The sequence below is a fragment of the Ylistrum balloti genome, unplaced genomic scaffold (genome assembly GCF_031769215.1).
Source record: "Ylistrum balloti isolate Yb309-2 unplaced genomic scaffold, AGI_CSIRO_Ybal_v1 Utg369722, whole genome shotgun sequence".
Lineage (NCBI taxonomy): Eukaryota > Metazoa > Mollusca > Bivalvia > Pectinida > Pectinidae > Ylistrum > Ylistrum balloti.
This window is the reverse complement of record NW_026781941.1, coordinates 401481-414736: the sequence shown is the minus strand read 5'-3', so window position 1 is coordinate 414736 and position 13256 is coordinate 401481. Positions and strand designations below refer to the sequence as shown.

General features: G+C 37.9%; 1 protein-coding gene across 1 annotated transcript; it reads left to right on the top strand.

Annotated features, from left to right (window-relative positions):
- Positions 1 to 10893: 10893 nt before the first annotated feature.
- On the top strand, positions 10894 to 12882 carry LOC132565420 (seminal vesicle major clotting proteins-like). The gene is made up of 3 exons (XM_060230061.1): positions 10894 to 10939; positions 11327 to 11731; positions 12551 to 12882. The coding sequence occupies exons 1-3, from the start codon at positions 10894 to 10896 to the stop codon at positions 12880 to 12882; spliced, it is 783 nt and encodes a 260-aa protein (XP_060086044.1).
- The last annotated feature ends 374 nt before the right edge of the window (positions 12883 to 13256 follow it).

The following is a 13256-nucleotide window of genomic DNA, read 5'->3' as shown; positions in this document are numbered from 1 at the left end:
AGGCCCAATGGGCTTGCACCTTTCATCTGTAACTATAAACACTGTTTACAAACACAGTATACGTTTGTTGACTGGGTTTGAGGTCAACATGTGTTATGTTGCATCAGAGGACTGACCTGTTGCTTGAGGCGGAAGGCAACAGTTTGGTCCGACGATTCAACAAAACAACACATGTTGGCCATAAAATGCAGTCTGTAAATGCTTTGTTATACCGTCTACCGTCGATATCACAGAAAACGAATCATTTTCGATAAATATAGATGCTTCCTAGAGTGTGTGTGTTAACTTCTGTTGATGAATATAACTTGTTTGATCATTTGACCCCTTCATAAAGTTCATCCTCAAAATCCTCCAATCAAATAGTTGGATTCTTGGACTTTTGATGAATTGTAGGATTACACAAATTTGTATATCCTGGTCCATGGTCATTCCATTTCACAAATCTTGCTGAGCTTCATCCTTGAAATCTATCAGCCAAACACCATTACTCCAAACCAACTAATTCCCTAGAAAAATTCTTTTAAAGAACGGTTGATAAGTTTTACTCTGTAGCATCCATTCAGTTGGTTCTTCATGTCAGGTAAGATAACAGTTTTGTTAATGAGCCACATGGCTGTGTCTGTATTGACACACTGTATGGTGTAATGGGACAACATAAACAGATTTGACAAAGGATTTACAACATACTGTACTCTATCAAAGTATAAGATCAAACAAGCAGTGCATGAATATTCTTTTTTGAAGCAAATTTTGCTTCGTGATCAATCACTGTCATAATTATAATCTGTATCTGTTATCAAAGAGACAAGGACTGACCAATCAGACATCATCTGATGGAAACGAGGACTGACCAATCATACATCATCTGATGGAGACAAGGACTGACCAATCAGACATCATCTGATGGAGACGAGGACTGACCAATCGTACATCATCTGATGGAGACAAGGACTGACCAATCAGACATCATCTGATGGAGACGAGGACTGACCAATCATACATCATCTGATGGAGACGAGGACTGACCAATCATACATCATCTGATGGAGACGAGGACTGACCAATCATACATCATCTGATGGAGATGAGGACTGACCAATCATAAGTCATCTGATGGAGACAAGGACTGACCAATCAGACATCATCTAATGGAGACGAGGACTCACCAATCATACATCATCTGATGGAGACGAGGACTCACCAATCATACATCATCTGATGGAGACAAGGACTGACCAATCATATGTCATCTGATGGAGACAAGGACTGACCAATCATATGTCCTCTGATGGAGACAAGGACTCACCAATCAGACATCATCTGATGGAGACAAGGACTGACCAATCATATGTCATCTGATGGAGACAAGGACTGACCAATCATACATCATCTGATGGAGACAAGGACTGACCAATCATATGTCATCTGATGGAGACAAGGACTCATCAATCATATGTCATCTGATGGAGACAAGGACTGACCAATCATATATCATCTGATGGAGACAAGGACTGACCAATCATACACCATCTGATGGAGACAAGGACTGACCAATCAGACATCATCTGATGGAGACAAGGACTGACCAATCATACACCATCTGATGGAGACAAGGACTGACCAATCATACATCATCTGATGGAGACAAGGACTCACCAATCATACATCATCTGATGGAGACAAGGACTGACCAATCATACATCATCTGATGGAGACGAGGACTGACCAATCATACATCATCTGATGGAGACGAGGACTCACCAATCATACATCATCTGATGGAGACAAGGACTCACCAATCATACATCATCTGATGGAGACAAGGACTCACCAATCATACATCATCTGATGGAGACAAGGACTCACCAATCATACATCATCTGATGGAGACAAGGACTGACCAATCATACATCATCTGATGGAGACAAGGACTGACCAATCATACATCATCTGATGGAGACGAGGACTGACCAATCATACATCATCTGATGGAGACGAGGACTGACCAATCATACATCATCTGATGGAGACAAGGACTGACCAATCATACATCATCTGATGGAGACAAGGACTGACCAATCATACATCATCTGATGGAGACAAGGACTGACCAATCATATATCATCTGATGGAGACAAGGACTGACCAATCATATGTCATCTGATGGAGACAAGGACTGACCAATCATACATCATCTGATGGAGACAAGGACTGACCAATCATACATCATCTGATGGAGACAAGGACTGACCAATCATACATCATCTGATGGAGACAAGGACTCACCAAACATACATCATCTGTTGTAGACGAGGACTCACCAATCATACATCATCTGATGGAGACAAGGACTGACCAATCATACCTCATCTGATGGAGACAAGGACATTGATGTCACAGAAAGTTTTGTCAAGATACAACATTTATCATCAGGGTTATAACAGAAGTCTTATCTAAAATGTCAAGGAATGAAATATCATGACATCTGATGGAGACAAGAACTGATGGAGACGAGGACTGACCAATCATATGTCATCTGATGGAGACAAGGACTGACCAATCATATGTCATCTGATGGAGTCAAGGACTGACCAATCATAAGTCATCTGATTGAGACAAGGACTGACCAATCATACGTCATCTGATGGAGACAAGGACTGACCAATCATACATCATCTGATGGCATAGAATTACCAAGAAATGCAGTAACCTCGTTTTGATGTGATGTCATTTCACATATTGATGGAAGTCATCTTGGTAAGTACATTGATGTCACAGAAATTTTTGTCTCAAGATACAACATTTATCATCAGGGTTATAACAGAAGTCTTATCTACTAAATGTCAAGGAATGAAATATCAGCATGACTTCTACTGTCCAATTTAGAAAAAAATTAAGCAAATAAAAGAATATTAGAGCAAACAAAATCTGACTCTGACAGGATAACTCAAAAGCTATTAATAATTTTACTATACCAGTGCTTTTGTTTATCTTTGATCGTCTTAGAAGACAACATAAACAAAAGGTGTTCTGAGAAGGTAACAACCATTTACATGTTCAATAAATAGATGAACTTTATCTTTCTTAACAACAATTACCAAACAAGTTACCACACTTATACCTAAACCAGGCTGATGGCCTAGTTTGAAGTGTACAAGGGTTGCTAGGAAGCCAAAGTTACCGAGACAACTTAAACCAGGCTGATGGCCCAGTTTGAAGTGTGCAAGGGTTGCTAGGAAGCCAAAGTTACCGAGACAACTTAAACCAGGCTGATGGCCCAGTCTGAAGTGTCAAGGGTTGCTAGGAAGCCAAAGTTACCGAGACAACTTAAACCAGGCTGATGGCCTAGTTTGAAGTGTACAAGGGTTGCTAGGAAGCCAAAGTTACCGAGACAACTTAAACCAGGCTGATGGCCCAGTTTAAACTGTGCAAGGGTTGCTAAAGTTACCGAGACAACTTAAACCAGGCTGATGGCCCAGTTTGAAGTGTGCAAGGGTTGCTAGGAAGCCAAAGTTACCGAGACAACTTAAACCAGGCTGATGGCCTAGTTTGAAGTGTGCAAGGGTTGCTAGGAAGCCAAAGTTACCGAGACAACTTAAACCAGGCTGATGGCCCAGTCTGAAGTGTCAAGGGTTGCTAGGAAGCCAAAGTTACCGAGACAACTTAAACCAGGCTGATGGCCCAGTCTGAAGTGTCAAGGGTTGCTAGGAAGCCAAAGTTACCAAGACAAACTCATGTGATCAGGCAAGTGACCTCTTACGTCCATTCAGGAATTCAAACATCTTCGAGTGTGCCACCTGATCACGCGTGTCCCCTGATGTTCTGCATAAAGTTTATCAAAGTATCCCTCATTTAATCTGTTGTTCATTAAGCTCGAGAAGTTCAGTAATGGGATACTAAAGGTTTTTAAATTTTGAAATGTCTTCAAAAACTTTGTTTGAAACTTTTAATGTTGTTGCCATTTAGATGATTATTCCAATTTCTTCAACATATTCTTTTCTTTAATGTAAATCTCTAGAGTTGAGGTACTCTGAACGGATATCTTTTAGTGTACCTAATACATAGCTAAATATAATGTTTCATATCTACCCCAAGTTCTAAAAAGACTTTGAGCATCTTGGGCTTGGTCACAAACCAAACAGACAACGGATATATCTGAATTTCACAATTAATATTCTTACTCTTACAAGCCCTACAAATAAAACAACAGCAACTAATTCAAGATATTTAACTTATCAAAAACAAAGAAAAAAATGAATGCCATCGCACAGTATCATCTAAATTAAGGTGTCACATCAATTCTAGAAAACATTTCTTACAGTGATTTCTTAGTAATGTAAATCTTTAAATCTGAAAAAACAGAAGAGAAATCTTAAGGCCATCCGACAAAAACCTAAGTGTTATAGTTCATTTCACTGTCAATGGTATCCTTGCTCCTTTGTTCCTACTTTGAAGTTTGATAGACCTCCTCGGGCTATCACAAACCATTGTAACCATTACAGAAGTAAACTCCAGCACACTGAAGGTCACAAATATTCCTCTTCTTATGGTGGAAAACATTTCATTTAATTGTAGTAAAAAAACATTGGTTAGAAAGAAATTTGAAAGATTGTTTTAAATAAGGCAGATACTGAGAATATTTAGACTTTTATTACAATTTACAATGTTGATATTTGGATAATATGGCCAGTTCTATTGTGACTACAGTAACTGTATTTATGACAGAGCATTTCCTTCTGGTTGTTAACTTAAATAGAATAGAACATCTACAGAACATAATGGTAGTTCTTAAACCACAACCAGTAGTAGATTAGAGTGTGACGTTCTGATGACTACACGGTGACCTTCATCTTATAACACAACCAGTAGTAGATTAGAGTGTGACGTTCTGATGACTACATGATCACCTTCCTCTTAAAACACAACCAGTAGAAGATTTGAGTGTGACGTTTCGATGACTATATGGTTACCTTCATCTTAAAACACAACCAGTAGTAGATTAGAGTGTGATGTTCTGATGACTAAATGGTCACTTTCATCTTAAAACACAACCAGTAGATGATTTCAGTGTGAAGTTTTGATGACTTCACGGTCACCTTCATCTTATAAAACAACCAGTAGAAGATTAAGGTGTGACGTTTCAATAACGACACAGTCACCATCATCAGACAAATGAACAGTGTGACACATATAGCACTGATGTACATAATATACAAAACAGTACAGAAATTACCAACATTTTTGACTGTACACAAAAACAGAAAACAGATTGACTATATGATAAAACAAGAGATCCCAGAGGGATCTTGGCGCCCACCATTTGAGGATCTGTTTTCAGTTCTTGAAGATTTGTTTATTTTTTTTTTGTGTGTTACAGGTGTTGTAAATGTTCATAAACTGGTCTTCATTGAATGTACTCAATGATGGCACAAGATATTTTTATTAAGCACCTATTAGCAAATATCATTTGAAAAAGATCCCAAAGTATTATTAGATAGCAGTCAGTTACAGGTGGATAATGGACAATATGCTTGTGCTGTATTACTCTCGACATCCAAGATGGCTGCTTGTGGGCCACCTTGATTTCAAATCAGTCCAAAAAAGGTACAATGCACAACTAGGGACCAAGGGAAACCAATATCTATGAAATATCAGAAGGATCCATCCAGGACTTCCTCAGATATAGCAGTAACAAGATTTTACTCTCAAAATCCAAGATGGCTGCCTGTCAGCCATCTTGATTTCGGATCAGTCCAAAAAGGTATAATGCACAACTTGGAACCAAAGGGAACCTGCATATGAAATTTGAGTAAGATCCTCCAGTACTTTCCAAGAAATAGCAGTAACAAACTTTTACTTCCGAAATCCAAGATGGCTGCCTGTCGGCCATCTTGAATTCGAATCAGTCCAAAAAAGGTACAATGCACAACTAGGGACTATGGGGAAACTGCATATGAAATTTGAGAAAGATCCATCCAGTACTTTCCAAGAAATAGCAGTAACAAACTTTTACTTCCGAAATCCAAGATGGCTGCCTGTCGGCCATCTTGAATTCGAATCAGTCCAAAAAAGGTACAATGCACAACAAGGGACCAAGTGGAAACTGTATATGAAATTTGAGGAAGATCCATCCAGTCCTTTCTCAGAAATAGCGGTAACAAACTTTTACTTCCAAAATCCAAGATGGCCACCTGTTGGCACAATCAAATTTAAATTCATTAATACTTTTGGCACATTAGAGCAATGATAAATCTGGACATCAATCATTTTTTATTTATAGATAGCATTTGGAACTTTTAATTTGCATAATCATAGTTGGTCACAATACTTTCAGAGCAAAAAGCCCAAAAAATATGATTACTGCTCAAATAATTACATTTATAGTATTTTTTATCAGAATTCGGTCATCATTTTAACTTTGTCATAAGCTGATTTCACTTCAACATGAAATGTTGTCAAAAGCAGCAGGTAAAGGTGTCACATGTTTGTGATCAATAATTGTTTTATCCTATTTAAACAACAAGACACTTAATGTGTGACAGATTTATGTAATTATGGGTATACAATTTGATTATCTGAAATTGAAGTTTTAGTTTTCAATTACTTTTTGTAATAAGGAAAAATAGCAAGTAAAGAATCAAAATGTAGAACTTAATCTCTAGTCTTATTCTTGTGAGAGTGAGAAAAGTACATTGCTTCTTTGGTACCCAGATATCAGCGTAGCCAAAGCATTTAAATTGATGAAAGTACCTTGAAGGATAAAGGGCGATTTGATTAGATGGTGGGCTAAAACTTGTTTTTAAATCTGTATGTTTTTATATGAATTGGATATAAAAGGAGGCCCTTAGAGCCTGTTGAATTGGCTTCATCAAAACTAAAGGAATTCTAAATTTTCAAGCATCAATCATTGGGCCGCTTTGAACCCTCTGTCCATGGGGAGTCAGACTTCAGGGATTCATCCAACAGACCAAAAGGGGACAGAATCCTGCCATTCCTACATCAGAATTCTTTTATTGAATTTGTTTTACCTACAGGGCTCTGCCCTCCTGTCCTGGGGGGAGTGGGGTGGGGGGTGGGGCAAGATACAACACCCTCAAATTTGGTCAAAATCATATGTTCATGCCTACTAGCAATTTGTTAGGAAATAGGACAGATGACAGAGATGGATGAGAGACACTGTGGTAATTCGGAACAGGTGAGCTAAGAAAAAAGGTGAGAGCATGAAAAGGTATTAAAATGTCACCTGCAGTAGATCATCATTCATCACAGAGCGCCACCATGGAGGAAGGCCTAGCATTGTTCTGTACAGACTGAGGTTCTGTAAACATAAAGACAAACAGTTAAATTACAATGCAACTTGCATAACTTATTTATAAACAGTGCATTTATGACTGTTTAATATTCAAACACCTGAATGATCTAACCATTCTTTTAAGTATCTATGAATTTTATCTGAAATGCATTAACTATTCTGTGAGAAAAACATGAAACTGCAGTAGAATTGATAAAAGAAACCACCATTGAATGTCAAATGAAGGTCTGTTCTTTTTAGCAATACATAAGTAAACAAAGAATTCTGATTCATCAAACCTGCACAAAAAGGAGCTTTCATTGATCAGCACAAAAAAGGAGCTCTCATTGACCTGCACAAAAAAGGAGCTCTCATTGACCTGCACAAAACAGGAGCTTTCATTGACCTGCATAAAAAAGGAGCTCTCATTGACCTGCACAAAAAAGGAGTTCTCATTGACCTGCACAAAAAAGGAGCTCTCATTGACCTGCACAAAAAAGGAGCTTTCATTGACCTGCATAAAAAAGGAACTCTCATTGACCTGCACAAAAAAGGAGCTCTCATTGACCTGCACAAAACAGGAGCTCTCATTGACCTGCACAAAAAAGGAGCTTCCATTGACCTGCACAAAAAAGGAGCTCTCATTGACCTGCACAAAAAAGGAGCTCTCATTGACCTGCACAAAAAAGGAGCTTCCATTGACCTGCACAAAAAAGGAGCTCTCATTGACCTGCACAAAAAAAGCTCTCATTGACCTGCACAAAAAAGAAGCTTTCATTGACCTGCACAAAAAAGGAGCTTCCATTGACCTGCACAAAAAAGGAGCTCTCATTGACCTGCACAAAAAAAGCTCTCATTGACCTGCACAAAAAAGAAGCTTTCATTGACCTGCACAAAAATAACTTATCATTCCTAATGGAGAAGTAGGATTTAAGGAATGTACTCTATTTCACCTATTGGTCCCCACCACTCAGGCCCCAGGGGGCTGAGACCTACCAGTTATACCAAATTCATTGCCCTCATTGATTTCCCTTTTCCCAGCAATGCTTCAGACCAAATTTAGGCAAAATCAAATCATTCCTACAGCAAGAGTAGGATTTTGAAGAATTTGCTCTATTACCAAATTGGGCCCTTCCCCTTGGGCCCCAGGGGGCTGAGACATACCATTTATACCTAATTGATTCCCCTTCACTAAATGATGCTTCAGACTAAATTTGGCCAATATCCTATAATTCCCACAAGGGGAGTAGGATTTTTAAGAATTTGTTCCATTACCCAAATCAGGCCCTAGCCCTCAGACCCAACTGGGCTGAGATGTACTATTTATATAAGCTAGATTCCCCTTCACCAAATAATGCTTCAGATTAAATTTTAGAAATATCCTATCATTCTTACAGAAGGAGTAGGATTTTAAAGAATTTTCCCTTTTACCCTATGGGAACTCGCCCCTTAGGCTCCAGGGGGCAGAGACCTACCATTTAAACATAATTGATTCACTTTTATTCAACAATGCTTCTGACTAAATCTGGGTAAAATCCGGTCATTCCTGCCAGAGGAGTGAGGTGAACAAAAAAACCAGAACAAACCAAAAAAGATCTACTCCAAACAAAGTGTACATGCATACCTCAAAATCCAGTGATTATACATGGTGGTATTCCATACAAAGTTACCAACATTTGTTTGCCAAATTTTCTCTCAACCAAACTTATTCCAAATCGTGTCATTCTGTACTTGTAATCTTTCAAAGGACAGCACTAACATTTCACATACAACAGGAAAACTCAACATTGTTTGGAATTGGTCAATAATTTTCATTTCTTATGATGTAACTTCTAGGATGGACAAATAGAATCACAAGAGTATTTTAAAGCTATTTGAACTCGGATAGAAAGCAAAAAAAATTATTCCTGTAAACAAACTTTCACATGACTCGTTGTCAAAGCTGTTTCCAACAATTTATCAAAGTTGGTGTTTTTAGAAGAAATAAAAAATATCAGTCTACCCTTCTGAATTAAATTTATTACATTTCTTGAAAAATTGTTAAAAGGTAAGATTTCTTTTAAAGTGAGTGCCGAAGCATTTTGGCTCAGATGAAAGAATTTTAAAAACTCTAGATATTCATTATGTTACATCAGCTTAATACAATATGATGTGTATTATCTTATTTATCTTTATATAAAACATTTTTACAGATTTATTCTTTAGAAATACTTCTCTAAGTTAAGAAAAACATTTCATTGATAAAGATTCAATATCTTTATAAGGTAAAATAGAAACTATTTTCAAAATCTTATTCTTCCTCTTAACAAGACACCCATGTTTTGTTTCATAAGAGCAGGTGAAACAACAGGTATTCACATAAAGTGGGAAAACTCCTTCTAGTGGCAGTACATCACTATCTATTAAGGTTCTAAACAAGACAACTACATAAACATAGTTTTATCATCAGTTGACAGACGTACCTACACGTTAAGCTAGACCTATATATTCACAGTTTTCTTGCTCAAAAGCCAATAACATATAGAAACCTCAAGTTCACACTCCGGTCATATGTTTATGTGTACATGTTCTTATAGTAGACTTTTTACCGTAAATATAATAAAAACATTCTACCATATTCTATCTAATAATTTCACTCCACACTCACAAAAACATGAACATAGTGAGCTTATTTACCAAAAAAGTTACAATAAGAACAAATATCAAGAAATAAAGTTAAATGCAAGAAAAATATTTCATTTGAAAAAAAAAGACAAAAATGTTCATTCCAGGTATATTACCTACTGTACAGTGGCTTTGACTTTGCAGTCCAATCTGTCAGGGTTTGGAAAGTTCAAAGGTATTCAATTTCACACATGTCTATGTACTGGTGTCCATATAATAAGGCATAACAGGTGTTTCCTGAGATTTCCATTAACTGCAGAAATGTTCACTAGGAATCTAAGGTTTTGTGCTATCGACTGTGAATATAACTAAAATTAAATACCCCGCAAATATCACCAAATATACCACAGTGACAAAGAAATGGTATGCTGAATATTAAATTAGTATATTTGTTTTGTGAACTTTTTAAAATTAAAACTTTAATTAAGCACACCTGTGCCAGAAAAATGGAAGTCAGCGTTTATTGTGGCATGGAGTTGTGTTTATCAGGCCAATTAAGAAACACATATTTTTCAATCCATGATCACTGGAGAAATGAGAACTTTCATGGAAACAATGAAACATGCAAATATATATCTGTGACAAATTTTGTTGGCCCTTTGTTATCCTGTCCTTCAGATCCCTAGAGGGTGAACCCTTCTTGGCCAGGGATTCTAATTCTCATAACAGCCCAATGGTCACCAACAAAATTTCATCAGAATATGACAAGTGGTAAATGTGTTTTGTATTCTAACCTTCTGTTACCTCAGCTCATGGGAGACCCATCATCATTAGACAATGACCATAGAGAAAAAATATTGAAAACATGTTTTACACTTAGGGACTGCATTTGGCTAATGGCCCCTGGAAATAAGCACAGACAGATTGCTGACTACCACAACAGATATATGTAAAAACATGTCAGTCTCTAGACCTACAAAAGAGTCTGATGGACTAAAATGCTGCAAGGTCAAGACCTTCCAAAGGGCCTAATAGATTTACAAGGTAGAGACCTTCCAAAGGGCCTAATAGATTTATAAGGTAGAGACCTTCCACAGGGCCTAATAGATTTACAAGGTAGAGACCTTCCAAAGGGCCTAATAGATTTACAAGGTCGAGACCTTCCACAGGGCCTAATAGATTTACAAGGTCTAGACCTTCCAAAGGGCCTAATAGATTTACAAGGTCGAGACCTTCCAAAGGGCCTAATAGATTTACAAGGTAGAGACCTTCCAAAGGGCCTAATAGATTTATAAGGTCTAGACCTTCCAAAGGGCCTAATAGATTTACAAGGTCGAGACCTTCCAAAGGGCCTAATAGATTTACAATGTAGAGACCTTCCAAAGGGCCTAATAGATTTATAAGTTCTAGACCTTCCAAAGGGCCTAATAGATTTACAAGGTCGAGACCTTCCAAAGGGCCTAATAGATTTACAAGGTCGAGACCTTCCAAAGGGCCTAATAGATTTACAAGGTAGAGACCTTCCAAAGGGCCTAATAGATTTACAAGGTCGAGACCTTCCAAAGGGCCTAATAGATTTACAACGTCTAGACCTTCCAAAGGGCCTAATAGATTTACAAGGTCTAGACCTTCCAAAGGGCCTAATAGATTTACAAGGTAGAGACTTTCCAAAGGGCCTAATAGATTTACAAGGTCGAGACCTTCCAAAGGGCCTAATAGATTTACAAGGTCTAGACCTTCCACAGGGCCTAATAGATTTACAAGGTCGAGACCTTCCAAAGGGCCTAATAGATTTACAAGGTCGAGACCTTCCAAAGGGCCTAATAGATTTACAAGGTAGAGACCTTCCAAAGGGACTAATAGATTTATAAGGTAGAGACCTTCCACAGGGCCTAATAGATTTACAAGGTCGAGACCTTCCAAAGGGCCTAATAGATTTACAAGGTCTAGACCTTCCAAAGGGCCTAATAGATTTACAAGGTAGAGACTTTCCAAAGGGCCTAATAGATTTACAAGGTCGAGACCTTCCAAAGGGCCTAATAGATTTACAAGGTCTAGACCTTCCACAGGGCCTAATAGATTTACAAGGTCGAGACCTTCCAAAGGGCCTAATAGATTTACAAGGTCGAGACCTTCCAAAGGGCCTAATAGATTTACAAGGTAGAGACCTTCCAAAGGGACTAATAGATTTATAAGGTAGAGACCTTCCACAGGGCCTAATAGATTTACAAGGTCGAGACCTTCCAAAGGGCCTAATAGATTTACAAGGTCTAGACCTTCCAAAGGGCCTAATAGATTTACAAGGTCTAGACCTTCCAAAGGGCCTAATAGATTTACAAGGTCGAGACCTTCCAAAGGGCCTAATAGATTTACAAGGTAGAGACCTTCCAAAGGGCCTAATAGATTTATAAGGTCTAGACCTTCCAAAGGGCCTAATAGATTTACAAGGTCGAGACCTTCCAAAGGGCCTAATAGATTTACAAGGTCGAGACCTTCCAAAGGGCCTAATAGATTTACAATGTAGAGACCTTCCAAAGGGTCTAATAGATTTATAAGGTCTAGACCTTCCAAAGGGACTAATAGATTTACAAGGTAGAGACCTTCCAAAGAGCCTAATAGATTTATAAGGTCTAGACCTTCCAAAGGGCTTAATAGATTTACAAGGTCGAGACCTTCCAAAGGGCCTAATAGATTTACAAGGTCGAGACCTTCCAAAGGGCCTAATAGATTTACAACGTCTAGACCTTCCAAAGGGCCTAATAGATTTACAAGGTATAGACCTTCCAAAGGGCCTAATAGATTTACAAGGTAGAGACCTTCCAAAGGGCCCAATAGATTTACAAGGTCTAGACCTTCCAAAGGGCCTAATAGATTTACAAGGTAGAGACCTTCCAAAGGGCCTAATAGATTTACAAGGTAGAGACCTTCCAAAGGGCCTAATAGATTTACAAGGTCGAGACCTTCCAAAGGGCCTAATAGATTTATAAGGTCGAGACCTTCCAAAAGACCTAATAGATTTACAAGGTCGAGACCAAAGGAAATGGGAGATAATAGTGCTTACAGTAGCCTGTTTAATTTTGGCTTTAAAGTCTTAATGAAATTTTTTTCTTTTTCTTTTCTTTACATGTAAGCACAATTATCTCCCGTTTCTATGACGTCACAATGTATAATCAAGTCATTGATGACGTCATAAATTGTAACCATATAGGCAACCATGCAAGCCTGACAGTACATGATGTAAAGCGTCTGAAGATCAATACATGAAAGGGCTCATGCTTTACACTTAAATACACATCATGTTTCTGATTATTATATATATATATATATATGGAATTAATGTTTATAACATAATATGTAGCAC